Below are 23,776 nucleotides of genomic sequence, written 5' to 3' on the forward strand. Positions count from 1 at the left end.
CGTTGTGGAACGTGTAGAGCACAAGAAGACACAGGAGACGTCCTGGTCATCCATTGCACCTAGTCCCATCTCCAGCCGTCTCGACGCTGTCTTGCCACTGGATCCAGATGGGAATTGGGAAGAGAGGGTGAGGCTGACGCTGCGCAACTCTTCCTCACTTAAATCCAAATCATGCGCTAGTCTCGACACCATCAATAATGGTGTGGAGGTCCTCATCGATGATGACAATGGACGAACAACAAGGCCAAGAGCGGTCAGTGAAGGAAAATGCTTAACACCTGCAGCTTCCTCTGCAAGTCGCACACTACCCTGACCTGGAAGTTTGGTGCTCAGCATTCATTGCTGCTTTGTCTAAATAATGGAACTCCTGACCCTACAGAACAACAGGAGTACCGTCACCTGAAAGGCTAAAGCAGGGTTTAATAACATGGCACATCACCCCCTTGTCAAGGGATAATGGAGATGAGGGAATAATGGCAAGTCTTCCCAGTGATAATTTGATACTGCGGAATGAGTAATTTAAGAATGTATTTTCTACTGTCTTTGTTAATTGAAATGAGGGAAGTATTGTTCCTTGTGGCATAGTCTGTGAAACTTCTTTTTTCAATTGCGGGGTTGCATAATTAGTTGCTCAAGGCTATAGTATTACGATTGGCCTCATCAATTTTTGGACATGAAAATACCCAAATATGAACAATCTTGTCCCTTTTTTATCTAGACTTAATCCCAGAAACAAAAGGATTAAAGTGGAGACAGTAAGGTAACTTGGCTGCAACATTTTCAATGATATTTAAGTATATATAAACTTAAGCGTGTATGAGAGCAATAGCCATATCGGTGCGTTGCTTGAGCACGTACAAATCACACCGCAAGAGAGTGGTTTGTATATGCTGAATCATACTGTAGCATAGTGCAGAGGTCCCAATAGGCCAGGGGAACAAATTGGAAGAAAAAAATAGTATATTTGAGAATGTTTAGATAACTAAAGGAAAACAGTCCTTCATCATAATTTAGAAAGAAGCTCTCTGGGAATCCGAGTTTGCTTTGGATTGGCTCAATGCCATCTGTTCATGATTCGATGTGTTATTGCTGCGTGTGTGCCAATGTAAATCAATTCTTTAACCTATCTGCACCATTTTATGACCTGATCTTCAACATACAGCATATGGCTGAATTGGGATAACTTCATTCAGCTTCACTTGCTGCATCACTCAACTGTCCCCACAAACTATGGACTCACTTTGAAGGACCCTTCATCTCACGTTCTCGATATTAATTGCTTATTTATATATTATTACTTTTTTTTCATTTTTGCATTTGCACAATTTGTTGTCTTTTGCGCGTTGGTTTTTTGCCGACTGTGTTGGGTGTGGTCTTTCATTGATTCTATTATTGTTCTTGGATTTATTGCATATGCCCATAAGAAAACGAACCTTGGGGTTGTATCTGGTGACCTATTTGTGCTTTGATAATTAATTTACTTTGAACTTTGCTACTGTCACAGCAGTAGTAATTGAAGGAAATATGTGCCTGGAAATTGAATTGCTCCTGATCAGGGGTGTTGACCTCAAACTGGGGTGATTAACCTATGCCTGTTCATGCCAGAAAAGGCTGGAGGTGGTATACATAGCAATATTTGTGAAAATATGTACAGGTGACCCCCGCTTTACGAACGTCTGCTTTATGGCACCTCGCTTTTATGAAAGACCTACATCAGTACCTGTTTTCGCTAACCGAAAGAGGATTTTGGTTTTTACGAGAAAAGACGCCCGCTTTAAACTTGTGTTTACCCCGAGAAAGACTACCGTGACCGTGAAAACCTTGCGCGGGCAGATGTGTGCGCATGCGTGTACGTGCCGATTTTTTTCTACAAATCAGTTTTGGCTAAATCTTCCCGATTCTGTTAAGTGAAATTACACTGTACATACATTATTTCTACTTTATATAGGCTGTGTATTTATCGTATCATTCCTGCTTTTACTATATGTTAGTGTTATTTTAGGTTTTATGTGCTATTTGGTAGGTTATTTTTTGGGTCTGGGAACGCTCAAAAATTTTTCCCATATAAATTAATGGTAATTGCTTCTTCGCTTTACGCCACTTCGGCTTTCGAGTGGTTTCATAGGAATGCTCTTCCTTCGGATAGCGGGGGAAACCTGTAAGTGCTTTTTAAGTGCACATTATTGGCTTTTGCTTCAACCTCCCAAAGACCCAGACCTACACTCAATCCAACGCTTAAAGGACGTTCTCATTCAAATCGTAGTCCCGCTGGAATTATAAGCTAATGCACTGGTAAGACTTTGAGGAAGACTGAGCAGGCGAAGGAGCATACTTATTACCTGTTACACCGCCAGCATTTAGGGCAGCAATGAAGTCCTCCATTTTTGTCTGTCCTTGGCCAAAACCAATTTTGGTCTTGGTCTTGGCGGAGGTCAGGGCTTCCTTCGTCGTGCCAGTAGCTTCTTCTTGTTTTTCGCTACTGTCAGCTATGTAAGTCCTGGCTGGAGGCTCAGGAATACATCGATGTGGAAGCATTCCTCACTGCTGTTTCCGTAACAGTTTCGTTTGACCAGTCAGGGTTGTTGGCCCCAAGCTGTACCCCTGAACTTGAGCCTGGAGGACTGGTAGATGGCGCTGCGTCTCCTCTACTCTTTGACCTGTTTGCCATGGGTGAGCCAAAGCATAATGCCCAGCATACCTCTCATGAACATTGAGGCACACAAGCCTCCAAGCCACAACAAGGTTGTGGTCCTCTTGGAATATTGATATGACTGTGAGGGAGACTCAGGAAAGGGAACATGGCGCCTGCTTTATTGATCCCGACCTAAACTTCTCTGTCGGACCTGCTGGCTTGCAGGATATATGCAAATAAAAAAAAGCCCTATAGATGCTGGAAATATGAAAGATGCTGTAACAAAATGCTGGAGAAACTCAGCAGGTCAGGACAGAGGAACAGTTTTTCCAGCATTTTCTGTTTCTGTTGCATATGACTGTTGTGTCAGAAACTCCAGGGTGACCCCGAGTAGAAGCTGTTTTTAAAACCACTTTCAGAAATGATTCCGCCCAGAAATTTCATAGCTTTACAGATATTTTGGTATTAGTAATACCACAAGACAATAAGACCGTAAGAATTAGGCCATTTTCCTCTCAGCCCCTATCTCCTGCCTTCTCCCCTTATCCCTTCATGCCCTGACCAATCAAGAATTTACCAACCTCTGCCTTAAATATACATAAAGGGCTAGCCTCCTCAGCTGCTTGTGACAAAGAATTCCACAGATTCACCAGTCCCTGGCTAAAGAAATTCCTCCTCATATCCATTCTTTCAGTGCTCTATCAAGGCCTTTCACCATTCTGTAGCTTTCAATGAGGTCACTCCTCGTTCTTCTGAATTCTAGTGAATACAGGCCCAGACCAATCAAACACTCTTCATATGATAAGCCATTCAATCCTGGAACCATTTTTGTGAACCTCCTTTGAACCCTCTCCACTCTCCTTTGACCTCAACGCAACTTTGACTGCTCATTTGCTCTCCTCATTTCCTTTCTCAGTCTCACCAACTCACACTTCACTTGCACACACAGATTGCTGTACTGTTAGGCGTTCCCTGCCTTTGTCCATCTCAGCAACTCAGAGTGCTCGCTCTGGTGTTAACAATAATTCATTCATGACCATCGAGCTACTGCAGCACTTTAAGAATAACATTGCACTTTGTCTTCCAGGGTATAGATCTCCATTACGAGTGACAACACGGAGAGGAACATTCGTGGCCCCAGTGGTTCACCAGTATGGAGGAAGGGATCTTACTCACTGTAACAGCCATAACCACTGCCACAGCTGAGGATATAATGAATGTCACTGGTGTGCAAGTTTCTGCTCTCCCCCCTAACAGGATACTTCTGCAGAATGAAAAATTAATATTCTATCTACATATACAGTGTCTTCATATTTCCTTCGATAGGAGGGGGACATCTTTTCCATTGTTTCTAATTAGCTCACAGAGCAATCCCACTCCCCACACAAAACTTTCTCGTAACTTACTCTCCCCACTTTCCTATCAACTCCTCTTTCTGACACACAGGGGGAAATCTAGAGTGGCCAATTAACCCACCGTCCTGTCTGTCCTGTGGATATGGAAGGAAACTGGAACACCTTGGAGAGGACCATGTAATCACCAGGAATCGTGCAAACTTGCCACTAATACCACCTGAAGCCAGGATGGGTACTAAGTTACTGACGCTGGGAGGGAGAGCATCTAGTCACAGTGCTTTCATACCTGCATATCACTGTGCTCTCCTCCAAGTCACGTTTATTGTTATCTGCGCACAACTGCATGTATGCTCAGCTGCAATATAAAATGCAATTGCACCAGCATCACAGTAGGTGATACATGTGACAGCATCCCCCAGCCCAAATCCCACCACTGCCTTGCCACTGGTGGAAGGCTGTTCCCCTTCTAGTTGGATAGATGGTAATAGCTGCGATGAACGGTTTCAAGCATCTCAAAATCTGAAAGAGTTGACTGGTACATCTTAGGGCTTGGATAAGCCTCTGGATGTATTAGTCTTTGGAGAACTTAATACTCTTAATGGCTGTACGATGAAAAGCCCTTTCAAATGTAATAGATGATAGTTCTCTTTCTACAAAAAGAGGTCTGATTGCTCAACTTTGCACAATTTTCTGATCTTGTTTCGTATCTGCCATTGATTGTCAGTTTTTTTTAATCAGAAAAATAACTGAGCCAATTTTAGCTGTCAATGCCCAAAACTAACACTGTATATGAGACAACATGCAAAATGTTTAACATGCTGTTGGTTATTGTAACAGGGTTGATTTTTGTGAACTATTTGATTCTCATACATTATTTCTCGAAAGTGCTGAGTTTCAAGTTCCCTGTGGTTAAATATTTCTAATTTCTGCACAATTGGAGATTTAATTTGCAAACTGTTTGCATTAGTAACTCAACAAATCTATACTGCATCTGATTATTATTATTCATGTAAACCAATACTACACCAACTGAAAGCTGAATTGATTTTGAATGTAAAATATCTTGTATAGAGTAAATTAGCTCTCCTTCCTTTAACTGGCACAACTTAAATCTAGATGAGAAAATCTGTAGATGCTGGAAATCCAAACAACACACATAAAATGCTGGAGGAACTCGGCAGGTTAGGCAGCATCTGTGGAAAGGAATGAACCGTTTGAGCTGGGAAATTGATGGGTGAGAGAGATAAAGAGTTGGGGAAGGGAGAATCTGACAGGAGAGAGAGATCTGACAGGGGAAGGGGAAGGGACACCCGAGGGAGGTGATGGGCAGGTAAGGAGATAAGGTGAGAGAAGAAAATGGGAATGGGAATGTTGTGGGGGAGGTGGGAATTTCCAGAAGTTTGAGAAATCGATGTTTATGCCATCAAGATGGAGGCTACCCAGACAGAATATAAGGTGTTTCTCCTGCAACCTGAGTGTGGTCCCATCGCAGCAGTAGAGGAGGCCGTGGACTGACATGTCAGAATGGGAATGGGAAGTGGAACTGAAATGGGTAGTCACCAGGAGATCCTGCTTTTTCTGGCAGGCAGAGCATAGGTGCTGGGCGACATGATCTCCCAATCTACGTCGGGTCTTACTGATATAGAGGAGATACACTGGGGACACCGGATACGGTAGATGATCCGAACAGACTCACAGGTGAAGTGTTGTCTCACCTGGAAGGACTGTTTGAGGCTCTGAATGGTGGTGAGGGAGGAGATGTAGGGGCAGATGTAGCACTTGTTATGCTTGTAAGGATAAGTACCAGGAGGGAGATCAGTGGGGAGGATGAATGGACAAGGGAGTCACGTAGTGAGCGATCCCTGCGGAAAGCAGAAAGTGGGGGAGAAGGAAAGGTGTGCTTATGAGGGGAACCCGCTGGAGATGGCAGAAGTTTTGGAGAATTTTGTGCTACACGCGGAGGCTACTGGGTTGGAAGGTGAGAACAAGCGGAACCCTATCCCTGGAGGGTGGGGAGAGGATGGGGTGAGGGCAGATGTGTGCGAAAAGGAGGAAATGCGGGAGATGGCAGCATTGATGGTGGAGAAAGGAAGGCCCCTTTCTTTGAAGAAGGAGGATGTGTCATGAGTTCTGAAATGAAAAACCTCATCTTGAGAGCAGATGCGGCTGAGACAGAGGAACTGAGAGAAGAGGGTGGCATTTCTACCATTGACAGGGTGGACAGAGGTGTAGTGCAGGTGGCTGTGAAACTGGTGGGTTTATAAAAGATATCAGCAGATAAACTGTCTCCAGACATGGAGGCAGAGAGATTGAGAAAGGGGAGGGAGGTGTTGGAAATGGACCAGGTAAATATAAGGGCAGGGTGGAAGTTGGAGGCAAAGTTGATGAAGTCAACGAGCTCAATATGGGTGCAGAAATCCTTTTCAGAAACTGATTACATATACACTGCTACATACAATTCACTAAAATATGCCTGCCTAGGTTTTCTGATTGGAACACCAACAATACAGTTGGAGAGGGGGGAATTTTACTGGGTATACGTTATCACAGTTGGATGATTTGAACTGTCGTATCTAGATTACAATTTTCAAAGAATGTAGATACAGTATAATTGGACAGTTTATCTGGCTGTACTTATCTCATCAGTACATATTTAACATTTTGTTCCGCTACTCAATGTAATTAAACCAATTTTTGTTGCAAAATGGACTAGCTGCATTAAAGTATAAATAATACTTTTCTTACGAAACTTCTGGTAAGATGGCAGTGCGCTGGGATGTAGCAGCTTCTTCAGGGCCTTCCAGATATTGTCTTTGTTATATTTGTTATGATCGTAAGACCCTGCTGGTCATTAAGAACTTAAAGTACTGCAGTTCTACCCCATCGGTGAGTTGCTCATTGGCAGGGAAACTGAAGGAGTTGGACTTGGTGCGGATCCTGCTGCTGCCCGGGTCAGAAAGGAGTCGCTGCATGAAGGGGGTGTGCAGTCTAACCGCGAGTGTTTGTCTTAGTTGCCTTTCTAGTGATCACAAGGCCCTGTTGGACATTGGTAACGTGGAATGCTGCAAGTCCAGTTTGCTGTTTTATTGGCGAACGGCCGGGGTTGAGGGGGTGGGGGGAAGGCAAGGGATCTGTATAGCCTCGGGGGCAGCGAGGGCTGGACCTCAAACTGTGGAGTCGCCTGTTTGCAGCTGCCCAGGAGAGAGGCGTGGGAGCTGATGCACTCCACTGGAGGTGGTGTGGTGTGTTGTCCAAGCTGGAGTAGGTGCTGCCCTCTAGTGTTCGTATGGCAGAAGACAAGATGTATTCTGTTTGAATGCAGACCAAAGCATGGACTCAGAGTTGGAATATATATTTTTGTGTGTGCGACTGTATTTTACTGCAGTCTTGTATGTGCTATGTGTGTATGGTGCTGTGAATGAATGTTGGTACTGTGGTTTGCACCTTGGCCCCAGAGTAAAGGCTGTATTCATGTGCATTCATGTATGGTTGAATGACAATTAAACAAACTTCTTTACAAGAACTGGCTATTGTGTATGTATATGATTGATGATTATTTAATTCCAATTTTCACATTTTCTTTATGATGACTGTTGATCTCAATCTAGTATCGTAGGTCTTTTTGAAAAGGATGCTTTGTAGGTGGCAGGTTTGAAGTCATTCCCATGAGAAAATCTGTGTTTGCTGGAAAAGCAAACAACACACGCAAAATGCTGGAGGAACTCAGCAGGCCAGGCAGCATTTATGGAAAAGAGTAAACAGTTGATGTTCCGGGCCGAGAGCCTTCATCAGGACAGGAAAAAAGAGATGAGAAGTCAGAACAATAAGGTGGGGGGAGGGGAGGGAGAAGGACAAGGTGGTAGGTGATAGGTGAAACCGGGGTGGGTTGTGGGGGGCAGTGGTGAAGTAGAGAGCTGGAAAGTTGTTTGGTGAGAGATATAATGGGCTGGATAAGGGAGAATCTGACAGCAGAGTGTAAAAAAGGGAAGAAAGGGAAGGGGAGGAGCACAAGGGGAAGTTGATGGGCAGGTAAGGAGGTAAGGTGAGCAGGAATAGGAATGGGGGAAATGGTGAAAGGGGGGACAATTACCAGAAGTTTGCAAAGTCAATGTTCATGCCATCAAGTTGGAGCCTACCCAGACAGATTATGTGGGGTTGCTCCTCCAACCTGAGTGAGGCCTCATCGCGGCAGTAGAGGAGGCCATGGACTGACGTGTCAGAGTGGGAATGGGAGGTGGAATTGAAATGGGTGCCATTCCCATTCTGAAACATCGACTGTCAACCCTCTTCCATGGATGCTGCCTGACTGGTTGAGTTCCTCCAGCATTTTGTGTGTGTTGCTTGAAGTCAGTCAGTTGCTTTTGCAAACATATGGTTTTGCTGTTTGCAAGTGAGATGCCGTAATCAATGTCGCTGACCTGGACTATAGTGATATGGATTACATTCCATGTGTATAGACTGAAGCTGATAATTCCTGACAATCCAAGATATCATCATCATCATCATCATCAGGTGCCATGCCCAGTTTGAGCTTTGACTGCCATGGCCCACACACTCCTATTTCGGGTCAAGTGGATCAGTTCATTGCTATTCATTTCCAGTTCTCTGGCTGCTGTCTCCATCATCGTTTGTCTTTGTCTTCATCTTGTTTTCTTCCCTTCAATCTTTCCCATATTAACTGTGCATTCTAACTCCTCTTTCCTAATCACATGTCCAATGAAGTTACGTTGCCTTTTCATGATCTCATACATTATTTCTCTTTTTGTGTTTGCTCTGTTCATGACATCCTCGTTAGATATTCGTTACATCCATGATATTCTTTGCATCCTCCTCAAAAACCACATCTCTGCTGCTACAGTTCGTTTCCTCATATTACTAGATATTGTCCAACATTCTGATCCATATAACATAACTGGATAAACATAACATTTCAGTACTCTGAGGCGGGTTGTCATGCCTAGTTTAGTGTTGGTCAGTATACTCTTCATTCTCGTAAAGGTATCTTTTGCCATCCCTATTCTTCTTTTGATGTCCAAGTCACACCTGCCATCTGATGTCACCCAGCTTCCTAAGTAGCAGAAGTTCTGTACTTGTTTTACGTCTTCCTCATTTATTCTCAGCCTACAGATAGGATTCTCCTTCTTTTTGGATATCACCATACATTCTGTCTTTTTGCAATTGATAGATAGACCCATTTTTGCACTTTCTTCAACAATTATATCAATTAAGTTTTGCAGTTCTTCGTACTTGCAATTAACACAGTGTCATCTGCATATCTGAAATTATTGATGTTTTCACCGCCAACTTTGATTCCCAAGATGTCTCTTATTTTCTGTAATATTGTTTCACTGTACACATGAAATAAATCGGGAGAAAACACACCCTTGTCTAACGCCTCTCTTGATTTTCGTAAACTGACTCACTTTTCCATCTATTCTTACAGCGGCAGTTTGTTCCCAGTACAGATTTCTGATTAGGCTGAGGTCTTTTGAATCTAGATCTAGGGTTTTCTGTAATATTTCATAACTTATTGTGTTTCACTTTACCAAATGCTTTTGTGTACTTGATAAAACAAACAAACAAATCTTTTTGCACTTGAATAGCTCGTTCTGATGGTATCCTTCACATCAATATTGCATTTCTTGTACCTTTGTCTTTCACAAAACCACGTTGTTCTCTGCCTATTTCAGCTTGTATCTTACTTCTAGCTCTTGTCATCAAAATTCTTGGAAGATTCTTGGTGATATGACTCATTAAACTTATGGTCTAGGGTTCTTAGGAAGAGTAATAAATACTGATTTTTTCATCTCTTCTGGTATTATTCCAGTCTCATAAATGTCATTGATTAAACTAGTAAGTTTTTCAATTCCATAATCTTCAAGGGCGATAATGTGTTCTATTACTAATTCATCAGGACCTGCTGCCTTTCCTTTCTTCATCTTATTTATTGCATTATGAACTTGAGATTTTAAAATACTCTACTTGGATCTTCAATGTTTTTCTTATTTTCTGGTTTTTCGCCTCAATCGTCTTCAAACAATTCCTGAATATACTCAGTCAGTCTGTTCATAATCTCATCTTTTTCCATGATAATGGTACCATCCTTTGCTTTCAAACATCCACCTGAAGAACAGAGGAGCTTTTTACCAGTGATATTCTTGATTTGTTGATGTAACCTTTTTGGATCAGTAATAGGGATTCTTTCTATTTGCTCACATTCCTGGTTTAACCATTCTTCTTTGGCTTTTTGACATAAGCTTTTAACTTTTTTATCTAAGGACTTATATTCTGTAGAATTTGTTTTCTTCTGTCTCCTTTCTTCCATTAGATTTTTGATTTCCTCTGTCATCCATTTATTCTTTGTGTTTTTTCTTTTTTAGGAATCACTAACTTTGCTGATTCTACCAAGGCATCCTTTAGAGAGTTAAATTTCATTTCTACATGATTGCTATCATCTTCAAAAGAATCTATTTCTAGACTTTGAAATCTATTCCTTACTTCAATTGTAAATTTTTGTCTTAAGTTTTCTTCTTTAATTAATTGCAAGTAGTCTAGGGATTGTTCAGGTTTTTGCTTCTTTAGCTTTTTAAGTTTTACTTTTACATGACATACTACTGGGTTATGGTCACTATTACAGTCTGAACCTGGATATGTTTTGCATTGAGTCACTGAGCTTCTAAATATTTGGTTTATAGTAATAAAGTCAATTTGATTTCTGGTGTTATTACCTGGACTTTTCCAGGTCCACAAGCTTCTTGGATGGTTTTTAAAGTAAGTATTCATAATGACCTGATTATTCATCTTGCACCATTCTACCCATTTCTCACCTCTTTCATTTCTTTCCCCTAGTCCAAATTTTCCTATGGTATTTCCATCAGCACCTTGTCCTACTTTAGCATTTAGCTCTCCCAAGACAATAACAATATCTTGAGATTTGCATCCATTCTTTGCTTGTTCAAGCTCTTCATAGAATTTAGTTGTATCTTCATTTGTTCCATCTGTTATTGATGCATATACCTGTATAATTGGTAAATCAAATGGTTGTCCTCTGAATCTAACAAGGAGCACTCTTCTGATATTGCCCAATGTCCTAAAATACTAATTGCCATGTTTTCATCCATAAGAATATCTACTCCATTAGTATGGGATGTTCCACAAGAATAAAATAGTGTTTTATTTCTAATCTGACATGTTCCAGCACCTATCCAATGAACTTCACTAATTCCCATGATGTTAATCTTTAGTCTTTCCATTTCATTTATCACATTGTCCAATCTTCCTGCTTGATATAGGGTGCTTACATTCCAAGTGGCAATAATTTTCTTTTGTGTTACTTGAATTTTATGAGCAGTAGCTTGATGACAGTTGGGGATCCACTGCTGACCAGAATCACCCCTACCAAGCGAAACATCTTCAGAATTGTCTTGAAGATCCTCTTGACGCTGTTGTTGTGTGATACATTTTGTGAGTTTGACCATTGTTTTCTTAGCAAATAGCAACGGTGGTTTGCTATTGCCTACCGTTGGGCGAACTAAAGAAATCGCCATTTCTCTTCCCAAATGTTCATCCGCCTATACTATAGCCGTTGACATTTGAGGTACTAGCTCATCTGCCTTCTCCGTCATAAGTTCAGTTACTGAACCTGCCAGATCCGCCATTGGCCTTCGCTCGTATCATGAGCAGGAACCCTTGCAGGTGTTACCGTTTCGGGTCAGAGCGGCCCTGGGAGCAATGAATGACTAAGGGGCAATTCCACTTTCCCCAAAGCTCTGAAAGTCCCCAATCAGAGCCTCACCACTGGTTGCAGTTTGGAGTCATACCCAGGATATGGGAGACTATTTTGAATGAACCTGTATACAGGCAAGAAATGCTTGGAGAACCTGTATTTCCATAGGCACAGACTGAACTAACTCCTTAGGACTGGTAAGCAACTATTGACAATCTAATGTTGCTTCTTATCATTCCAGATTCCTTTCTGGCTGTTTGGATAATAAAACTTCTACACAACAAAACAGCTTACCAATGGGAGGGAAGGCATGCTCTTGAAAGACACGAAAGTTGCATTTTCTCTCCCATATTTCTACAATTGCTGTACCCACTCCCAGCACTGCAGAAATGCAGTTATTCTTGAAGCAATGTTATTTCATCTGTACATAGCTAATACATGAGTAGATTGTTACAACTCATTTTCTTTTAAATCTCAATTAACTGATGCATACAATGGATGGATATGTAAAACTTCAGAATATATTCAGAGACATTTGCTGATTGGCACCCTTTGTGGTTATTACGATCATTTGGGCTCTATCAGTTCAAATTATTTTCCATTGTATGTTTTGGTGTTTGCTGGAAAGTTGAAAATAACTATGAAGCTAAAACTGTAACAAAAATGGAAACTTGGCTTTTTGTTACGAAAGAAAATTTAAAATGAAATTAGAAAGAGACAGCATGCCTGTAAGGGGATGCAAGATCAAAATTTCAGATGGCTCTTTGTTCATTCTTGTACATCTGATTTGATGACTGGAGAGGGCGAAGGTTCAAGTTCATTTTTGTTTTTAATGTTTTGGAATTCAGGGCAGGAAATAGAGTTTATGAGCTTGGCAAACACAATGTTTCACAACTCCTGACGGTGTTCAGATAAAAGCCATGTCATTTATGTATTATGTTTAATAATATCTGATGTTTTAACAGGTTTGTTTAACTGAACCGAGATAATTTTATTTATCAAAAACCTGAAATTCGCACAAGACCACAAGACGTAAGGGCAGAATTAGGCTAATTGCCCCTTTAAGTTTGCTCTGCCATGTCATCATAGCTGGTCTATTTCCCTCTCAATCCCATTCTCCTGCCTTCTCCTGACTAATCAAGAACCTAACAACCTCTACCTTAAATACACCTAATGATCTAGCCTCCACAACCACCTGTAACAACAAATTCCACAGACTCACCACTCTCTGGTTAAAGAAATTTCTCCTCAACTCCATTCTAAGTCAATGTCCCTCTATTCTGAGGTTGTGCCCTCTGGTCCTAGACTCGCCACTATAGCAAACATCCTCTCCATATCCACTCTCTCTAGGCCTCTCAACATTTGATAGGTTTCAATGAGATCCCCCCACTCTCTTTTAAATTGCAGCACATACAGGCCCAGAGCCATCAATTGCTCCTCATACGATTCGCCTTTCATTCCGGAAATCATTCTCGTGAGCCTCAGCACATCCTTTCTTAAATAAGTGATCCAAAACTGCTCACAATACTCTAATGTGCCAATGTTGTATCCATACTAGTATCTTTCCTGTATTATCATGGCCTCTTATCTTGCTAATCAGCCTTATGTATGACACCTTGTCAAAGGTCTTCTGAAAATCCAAGTAAACAACATCCACCGACTCTCCTATCTACCTGTTACTTCTTCAAAGAATTCCAACAGATTGTCAGGCAAGATTTTCCCTTAATGAAACCATGCTGACTTCGGCCTATTTTATCATCTGCTTCCAAGCACCCTGAAACCACATTTTCACAATCAACTCCAACCTCTTCCCAACCACTGAGATCAGGCTATCTGGCCTTTAATATCCTTTCCGCTGCCTCCTTTCCTTCTTGAAATGACATTTACAATTTTCCAGTTCTCCAGAACCATGTCAGAATCTATTAATTTTTGAAAGATCATTAATAATGCCTCCACAATCTCTCTTTAGCTACCTCTTTCAAAAACATGGTGTGTAGTCCATCTGGTCCAGGTGACATATCTACCTTCAGACCTTTCAGTTTCCCAAACGTCGTCTTCCTAGTAAAAGCAACTGCACTCACTTCTGCCCCAGCACTCTCAAACTTCTGGCATATTGTCAAACTTTTTCATAGTAGGGGAATTAAGGGTTATGGGGAAAAGGCAGGTAGTTGGAGGTGAGTCCATGGCTAGATCAGCCATGATCTTATTGAATGGCGGAGCAGGCTGACGGGCCAGATGGCCTACTCCTGCTCCTATTTCTTATGTTCTTATGTGCTGCTGGTATCTTCCACAGTGAGGAAGGATCCAGAATACTTAATCAATTCATCTACTATTTCCTTGTCCCCCATTACTACCTCTACAGCATCATTTTCCAGCAGTCTAATATCTATTCTCACCTCTCTTTTACTCTTTGTATATCTGAAAAACCTTTGGTGACCTTGTTGATATTATTGGCTAGCTTACCTTCATATTTCATCTTTTCCCCCCTTAGTTTTTTTTAGTTGTTTCTATTGCTATTTAAAAGTTTCACAGTCCTCTAAATTTCCACTAATATTTGCTCTATTATATGCCCTCTCTTTTGCTTTTATATTGGCTTTGACTTCCCTTGTAAGCCACAGTTCATCATCTTGCTTTCAGAATACTACTTCTCCTTTGGGATGTGCTCTCCGGATTGCTCCCAGAAACTCCAGCTATTTCTGCTCTGCCCTTATCCTGCTAGTGTCCCCTTCCAATCAACTTTGGCCAGCTCCTCTCTGTAATTTTCCTTTTACTCCTCTGTAACACTGATACATCTGACTTTAGCTTCTCCCTCTCAATTGCAGGATGAATTCTTTCATATTATTATGATCACTGCCTCCTAATGGCACCTTTACCTTAAACTGCCTAATCAAATCCAGTTCTTTTTACAACAGCCCATCCAGAATATCCAATCCCCTAATGGATTCAGCCACAAGTTGCTCCAGAAAGACATCTTGTAAGCATTCTACAATTTTTTCTCTTGGAATCCAGCACCAGCCTGATTTTCCCCAATCTACCTGCATTTTGAAATCCCCTATGACTATTGTAACTTTACCCTTTTGACATGCCTTTTCTATCTCCTGTTGTAATTTGTAGCCCACATCCTGGCTACTATTCGGAGGCCTGTATATCAGGATCTTTTTACCCTTGCAGTTTCTTAAAGATTCTACATTTTCCGATCCTATGTCACCTCCTTTTAAGGATTTAATTTCATTTTTTTGCCAACAGAGCCATGCCATCCTTCTGCCTACCGGAACTGTCCTTTTGATTCACGCTCCCAACTATATTCTTCATTCAGTCACGACTCACTGATTCCCACAACGTCATGCCTGCCATTCTCCAACTCTGCTATAAGATCATCTACCTTATTCCGTATACAACACCTTCAGTTAGGTGTATCTGTCACCCTTTCAATTTTGTCCCCCTTTTACCCCAAAGCTCATCCTACTGACTGCATTTGAGCCCTATCATTTGCTCACCCTTTCTACACACTGCCTCTGCTTGTAAACCAATAACCCTATCACTCCAGCTACCATCCCCCTGCCAAATTAGTTTAAACCCTCCCCAACAGCTCTAGCAAACTTGCCTGCAAGGATATTGGACCTGCTCGGGTTCACATGTAACTTGTACCTTTTGTACAGGTTTTACCTTCCCCAGAAGAGATTCCAGTGATCCAGAAATCTGAAACATTTCCCCAGTTCCTCAGCCGTACATTCATCTGCCAAGTCATCCTATTCCTACCTTTTCTGGTGCATAGCACAGGCAGCCATCCAGAGATCACTACCCTGGAGGTCCTGCTTTTCAGCTTTCTATCTAGCTCCCTAAATGTTTCTCTTCAGGACCTCCTTGTTTTCCTTGCCCCTGTCATTGGTGCAAATAAGACTTCTGGCTGCTCACCTTCTCCCTTTAGATTGTCACGTCCCTGACCCTGGCACCTGAGAGGCAACATACTATCTGGGTGTCTACCACATCCACAGAATCTCATGTCTACTGTTCCAACTATGGAATCTGCTGTCATTCTTCTTCCCCCCGCCCCCCACCTTTCCTTCTGAGCCACAAGTGCCAGGCTTAGTGCTAGAGACCCAGTCTCCGTGGCTTCACAACCCCCTCCCCCCACCATCAGCAGTATCCAATACGATATACCTATTTTTGAGGAGAACGGTCACAGGGGTACTCTGTACTGGCTGTCCTTTTCCCTTCTCTCATCTGAGAGAATTTACCTGCTCCTGCAACTTAGGGGTGACTACCTCCCTGTAACTCCTATCTATCATCTACTGAGTTTCCTGTACGAGCCGAAGGTCCCTGAGCTGCAGCTCCAGTTCCTGTACACGCTCTCCGAGGGGCTGCAGCTCCGAGCACCTGGTGCAGGTGTGGTTCCAGGAGGCTGGAGGTCTCCCAGAATTCCCACAGCTCACACAAAGAACACAGCACAGACCCTGAAGCCACTCTTTAACTCTGCACTACAGATGCTCCTTTCACCAGGTCATCAGATTTATCAATACACACTGATGTCTGACTGTACATTACATCTGACTGTATATGCATGTGAACAAAAAAATTATGTATACTGTACAATCTTAGTGTTAGGGCAATCTCCTCCCACATTGTTTGTACATAGCGGCAGAGATGCAACAAAGATTTTACTCCCTCATGCTGTGAGATGGATGTAAGAAATAAAATTCTAATTCTCATGAAGAATGAAGAAGAAGAAAGTAGATGAAACTTGCCAGTTACTTACCTTGCCCAATCCTGTTCTCGCCAAAGCACACGAGCAGATTAGCATGAGCCGGCAGATGTTAAAAGTCAAATCTTAAATTTAACACACAATATATTGAGAACGAGAGCAGACACTGTCGAAGTATTTCAAGTCAGCTCCAAGGTAAATCCCAGTGAAATGAAATTCCAAATAATGAAGATTACACTCTAGGTATTTTAGCAATTTATCACGTGTTGCGTTATTCCTCTGAGAACTGCAGAACTATATACATCACAAAATCGCAATTCAGTGTTGGCATCTGGTTACACTGGGAAGAAACGAGAAATGTGCTGTTTAATATTTTAACAGTTAAGGTCACTCTTTTTGTAGAATACATTAAAATCTAATATATTACCTGTTGCAGCTCAGCAATGCCACTCTGCCAAAAGACTGCGACTTCAAGTCCCAGTTCCTAGATTTCCACTTGCGATGAAGGCTGACGGTCTAGTGCAATTAAATAAAGATAGAATTAGATAATATACACAGCTCCGAAACAGCTCATTTGAGCCAACAAGTCTATTCTGGCGTGTTCATGGTCCTCTTGACAGATCTCTTGTCCTTTTTAATCAAATTGCCAACATAACTCTCTGTTCACTTCTGTCTCAAATGCTGATTTAACTCTCCCTTAACTCCAATATGGGTGAAACCTCCTATTTTGAGAATTAATGTCATAAATCATCTTGACACTCTTGTTAGAAGCATATTTTTAGATGTTACCAGATCACAATACTGAAAGTATACTTTAAGCTAAGGTTCACTGGACATTTACCATGACTATTTTTTCAATTCTGCCCTCATAGAAATAAACTACCGTGCTTGGTTTGATATTTTTAATGCAATTTTTACCGAGGAAGGATGCTCTGTTGTGCTTTAATTATGTGAACCTGACATATCATCTCTTTCAACTACAACTGAGGAGGTCTGTCCAGTGTTCTGGTCAATAATTATTCCTTAAGCAATATTAGTATCAGACTATCATCACATTGTCATTTGTAGCACATTCTGGATGCCTTGTTAACTGTTTATATCTTGACACTATCTAATTGACTGTAAAGTATTTTGAGCTGTCTTATGCTCATGTGGGACTTGATGTAAATGCAAACCTTAGTGAAATGAATCATTGATTTGGTTACATTTTGTCATTGTTTTGCATCACCTGGCCCAGTTTCAGACCTAAATTTGGTGGCCTTCGTGATACTGATGTAAGTAGCTCTTTAAACCTGCTGGGATGCATGCAGCAGACTTAATGATATGGGTGTATGTTTAAGGGATATTTAATTTCATAACACTATTTAAAGAAGTTGATGCCAGAAAGAATATGTAAACATGTGGAATGTGTGCCACCAGGGGGAATTGTGTCTTCCCAGTTTTTTTTAATTGGTTGTCAGTTTTCATCCAGCCACTAGAGGGAGATTTGGGGAGAAGCCAGGGGCTCCATCTTGGAAGTGAAAGAAACAAGTCCTGATACTTAATCACTGAAGACCAAAAGGAGTCAGTCCTTGTGCATAATTTACATTGGAACCACTTCTAAGCAATTCTTTAAATAGTCAAAGGAACTACATAATCTGTTAGTTCATGAAATTCCTACTACTTCTCCTTTTTCTTTTAAGTATGCTTCTACTACTAAACTGTGTGTGTTTGTAGCCGGTAATTTACAATTTGATGATGTGTTTTTGGGTCGGCTGAGCAATCTGGTGATTTTGCTGTCTCTGAGGGAGCTTAACGAGTTTGAGGACGAAGTGTGTGGCCTAATGGCAGGGTGAGAATCCATGGTCGGTTCCATTACTTGCCGATTAAAATGCTGAGCAAGGTTGAGATCGACCTGGATGAGATTGGAAGGTGAGCAGGTGTTCAGTGCCATCTGCCTGCATTTGACACGTCTCCCTCTTGCTCGCTGCTGCCAGACAAAGGTGCAGGAGGCTAAAGGTTTGGTTGGCGTGACACGTGGCTGTAGACTCATTTTTAGAGGACACTGCAATTCATGTTACATGTGTTTCAGGTATCTAATTACTTTTTATTTTTATTTTGTGCTGTTTTTATCAGGGCACTTTGGCGTGGACTGACCCTTGCGGCCTGCAGTCAGCAAACGACACAGCACTAAATTGAACTGAATTGAACTAAACTGAACACTCCTAAACCGTTTCAAGGACTGTGGTTTAATGTTTAATATTCTGTGTTATTTGCTCATATTTTGCTGTTTGCATGATTTGTTCTTTTTCTCACATGTTAAGTGTTCGATGTTTTCTTTGACCGGGTTCCACGGAGTTTCTTTGTTTCATGGCTGCTTGTGGGAGGATGAATCATACATACTTTGATAGAACAGGAGGTCATGGGTTGAGGGCGAAAGATGAAATATTTAAGGGAACTAGGAGGGGGATCCTTCTTCAGTCAGAGGGAGGTGAGAGCATACATAATAAATGGACTTTGAAGTAATTGCTGTGAAAACAGTCAAGAACCTGAAATTCTGCAGCAACCTTGAATCAAATTGAATGAGTATTAGATTTGACAACCCACATTATATAACATAGAATATTTGAATACTGAGAGCACGTGGTGATATTTTTACAGCATTGTGACCCAAATATATGGTATTGAATTTATACTTAAAGTGAGTATTTATACATCTACACCTAAAACATTGAAGAAATGACTTAGGAACATATTAAATAAATTAATTGTCTTAGCTAGTCCTTGTTATAATCAAACTATTCCTTTCGACTATGTATAATCATAGATGGATTTCCTTTTGTACCGTGCATCTACCTAATTTCTTTTTGGAAGCTTTGTCACTGATTGAATTTGCTGCTTTCTGAAATATTGAGAATATAACATCATAGAGCAGGAGTAGGGCATTTGGCCCCTCAAGTCTAACCTGCTCATCATTATGATCATTGCTGAACTTCTACCTCAACACCATTTTCCTGTCCCATCCCGTATCCCATGACCTGCTGATCCCTATTTTGAATGCAATTGGTGGTCATAGCCTTCCAGGATAGAGAATTCTAAAGATTTGCATTCCTTTGAGTGAATAATTTTTTCCTGTTCACCGATGAGTTCCCTGTTATAATCACTCTGTGAGCAAAGATATTGTCTCTGACGTTCATTCCATTACATAAACATATTTAGTGCTCCCCTCTGGGAATGAATGAATGAATTTCCTGGCATCTTTTAACTCAAACCATATGGGTTCAGTATTTTTGCTACCAGCTATTTTTTTCTATTGCTATTGCCATTTTATTATTTCTCAATAATGCAGCCATTCCACCTTGTCCTCAATTCCTTTTCCTAACTTTTAGGTATCACTCATCTTCTCTACATGGCAATTTTTGAGATCTCTACAGTATCTGTGCAGAAAAGAATTCCCATCATCCTGGTAAAATTTCAGTTATGGCTGTACCAACTATTTGTGTAGCTTTAATTTATTGCTGCTTTGTTTTTATAGTTATTTTAAGTCACATGCTCCATGACTTTCTCTAATCGCTGGTTTCCAATGTTAATCATTATGCCTTTTGCATTTGTTCATTAGCTTTCTGTGACTTTCAGCAGGTTCCTCTTCCATAAAGTTCTGTTATAGCTCTGGTTACATCCTCCCCTGGATATTGGTCCCAGTCCAATTCACCCCCACCCATTTTAATGTACAGCTTCACTCTGCCCTTCTGGTAGATCTTGTGCCAATGAACTGTCACACTGAATTTCTACTGAGACTGACCCTTTCCCCATAAGCTGACTTCGCTATCCTGCTTGTCTATATGCTGTATAATTCAAATATATTTCAAATAATGATCAATTGGGTCCTCCTTTTCAGTTCCATCCCCAATTTCCAATTCTTCCATCTCAGGCTTTCCTAATCATCCCACTGCCTTTGTTTCTTACATGCAGGGCAACATCTGGATTTTCCAGCTGTTTTGAGGTGAACTTAGTCTAGTGGTGGTTGGGCACTTATTGTGACCCTCGATTCTGACTGCGAAGGATATTATCAATTTGATTCCTGGAATTACATCCTCTCCACTCTCCAATTTGTTCCCTTCGGCATCCTTTTACTCATGATATCTTAGCACTCGGGCTGATATTCCAGTACATTTTCTCTTTATCCTCCTAAATTTTGAGTACTTAAAATCTGTAAAACAGGACCAGTTTTGTAAGTGGCCGTCTATATCTAATAGAGGTTTATTTGGCATCTAACCCATTATATCCGTAAGGTGGGATAACCTGATAATGTTACTAATGGAATGGTTATTAATACAATGATTTAATATTTATCTACGACTTTGAAAAGAACAATAAATTATCTTTTTCCACTCAGGTCCATTCATCTGTTACCTAGACCATAGAGGGTGACAAGCAGCAGATATGAGATGAATCTGCAGACAGTTGTTATGATTTTTAGCCAGACCTGCCTGGCCCGCATTATCTGGTCCACTTGTGAGCGACCAGCCATTCGCATGAAATCTGTTCCAGTCTGAGTGCATTTGTCTAAGCAGAACCCAGGCCTACATTGAGAACTCAACTCAGTAATTTTCTTGCAAAATAGAAAGGTGATAGAGGAATTTACTAGCTTGTTACAGAGTGATTGTTTGATGTCGCTCTGTAGACATTGACCAAATTCTAAGCCATACATTCTGTATTTCCTGGTGAATTTTGGCTCTGTAGCTTTGCTCACTTTCTGGGCTCTGCCGATAGCCTGAATATGAAGTTGCCTTAATAACCGACGACTACAGATTTTTTTCCCATAATGGGTCCTTTTAATAATTTAACTTCCCATTCGACCAGGTGTCTCTCTCCTCTACCTCCTCCTCACTCCACTTTTTCACTCCTGGTGGAGGTGGCTTGATGGGCCACCTCCGTAAAAAAATGAGGGGAAAAAAGGAAAATATTAAGACATTTTGGAGAGTTAGAGCAGATGACTAAAAGTTGATTTGAAAAGACATGTTTTGTATGACTACTGATTTGTGTACAGGAGAGAATAGTATTGCAGGTGAACTCTGCTGGGTGAGATGTTTTGTAGGAAATGAGAGCCAGTACAGGTGGGAAGACGAATACTTAAGGTGTATATTAAAATCACCTTCCAATGAGTTCTCTTAAAGGGGCTGATCTTCAACTGACCTTAAGATTGTGAGTGGTCTGTCCTTGGATCCCATTATCTCTTCCAGCATGATCCTAATGTAGTCTCCCACTGGGAGGGTGGCTCCCAGCTTTTTGTTGTAGCCCAGTGTAGCTCCGTGTAGCAAAGGGTCTGTTTAATCATCAGTGGCTGGCTGTGCTCCCCAAAATGCTCTTGGATATCAAGATGTGAGTTCATCTATCCTGGGCCCAGCACATTGATGTCATCATGAAAGAGGCTCGCTGCACTCCCCATCATCGAGGACATCTTCAAAAGGTGGTTCCTGAAGATGGCAGTATCCATCATTGGATACCCTCACCATCCAGGACGTATCCTCTTCTCATTATTAACATCAGGAAGGAGGTACAGGAGCCTGAAGGCACACACTCAATAATTTAGGGACAGGTACTTCCCCTCTGTCATCAGATTTCTGAACGGCCCATGGACCCATGAACACAACCTAGATATCCCTCTTTTACAGCAGGGGTCTCCAACCTTTTTCGCACCGCGGACCGGTTTAACATTGACAATATTCCTGCAGACCAGCCAACCGGGGGTGGGGTGGCGTGTAAACCACAACTGGAATATAGGTGATAAGTCAATTATGAGTCACTTATAAGTGGCTAATACACTCAATTTCTTTTCTGAAACTGTTTATCTAATGAATTTAATACTAAACACACAGCCACGAGGAAATCTGTAGATGCTGGAAATTTAAGCAACACACACAAAATACTGGTGGAATGCCGCAGGCCTGCTGTGTTAAACACACAGCGCATATTTTCCTCGCATGAATATAGTGATAAGTCAATTATAAGACACTTATAAGTCAATAGCATCATAACATTTTAAGTAACGTTTGGATATTAAGCGCACAACGCATATTTTCCTAGCACGAATATAGTGGTACGTCAGTTATAAGACATTTGTAAGTCAATATCATCATTACATTTTAAGTAACGTTTGGATATTAAACACACAGCGCATATTTTCCTCGTATGAACATATAAAATCATTACAACACACCAATATTGCTGAATCAGTGGGAGCCCTGGGTTTGTTTCCTGCAATGAGACGGTCCCATCGAGGGGTGACGGGAGACAGCGATACTCGAAGGGGGTTCCTTATGTCCAGTTTATTCCACAATTTAGTTTTTGTTGCATTCATTGCAGAAAACCCCGCTTCGCAGAGATATGTTGGAAATGGAAGCAACATTTTCAGTGCTTTCGTGGCTATCTCAGGATATTCAGCTTTGACTTTGATCCAGAATGCTGGCAGAGATGTTACGTCAAACATACTTTTCAGCCCTCCGTCATTTGCAAGCTCGAGGAGTTGATCTTTTTCCCGCGCTGACATGGATGATTCACCGGGGACATTCACAAATGGGTCACGAACCCATTCCTTTGCATGTCTTGGGTCATTTGTGGTTGGGACGTAACACTCGAATTCTGTCGACAGCGAAGATAGGTGATCGTGCACCAACTGTGAGAAGGACGGTGCAGCCTCAGTCTCTCTGGAAATCCCAGCTAATGTAGGGAACATGTCAAATATGCCCCTGTCCACTCGGCGTCCCCACAGTTCCAATTTGGCTGTGAAAGCAGAGACTTTATCTGCCAACTTGAAGACAGTTGTCATTCTCCCCTGTAGTGACAAATTGAGTTCATTGAGCATGTTGAAGATGTCACACAGATAAGCGAGTTTTGCCATCCACTCCTCGTCACTGAAGTGTGCTGCCAGTGGTGACTTTTTTCCTGAAAGAAATCTCTGTAACTGCTCTCTTAACTCAAAAATCCTGGCCAGGGCTCTCCCGCTTGATAGCCACCTGACTTCAGTGTGTAAGAGAAGGCGTTTGTGCTCTGCATCCATTTCCTCGCAAAGCTGCTCAAATAGACGTTCCTTAGCCTTAGTAATACGGCTAGCCACTAAGTACGACACTCTCAGAGCAGCAGCAGCATCTGTGGAGGTGGAGGCTGAGGCTCTCAGCACTTGCTTCTGTCCCGCTTGCTCACGTTTTTCCAACTCAATGGGTTTGTGTTGAAGTGCAGGATGTTTGGACTCAAGGTGCCGAAGCAGTTTGGAGGCTTCATTGCCTCATTAGATAGCTTGTCTCCACATTTCTCACACAGGGGGCTTGGAGCGTGCCAGTCACCGGTCGCAATAAAGCCATATTTTATGTACCACTCGTCGT

General features: G+C 41.6%; 2 protein-coding genes across 5 annotated transcripts in view; one reads left to right on the forward strand and one right to left on the reverse strand.

Moving 5' to 3' along the window:
• The window catches only part of LOC134353673 (uncharacterized), a 54,692-nt gene that overhangs the window by 25,276 nt on the left and 5,640 nt on the right, over positions 1 to 23,776 (reverse strand). The window contains exon 2 of the mRNA XM_063061877.1: positions 16,843 to 16,931. Within this exon, the coding sequence (XP_062917947.1) occupies positions 16,843 to 16,931 (89 nt within the window). The remainder of the gene's footprint in view (positions 1 to 16,842; positions 16,932 to 23,776) is intronic.
• Positions 1 to 23,776, forward strand: part of dennd2b (DENN domain containing 2B) — a 521,803-nt gene that overhangs the window by 20,281 nt on the left and 477,746 nt on the right. The gene's annotated exons all lie outside the window — the stretch shown is intronic.

This window comes from Mobula hypostoma, chromosome 11, assembly GCF_963921235.1.
Source record: "Mobula hypostoma chromosome 11, sMobHyp1.1, whole genome shotgun sequence".
NCBI lineage: Eukaryota > Metazoa > Chordata > Chondrichthyes > Myliobatiformes > Myliobatidae > Mobula > Mobula hypostoma.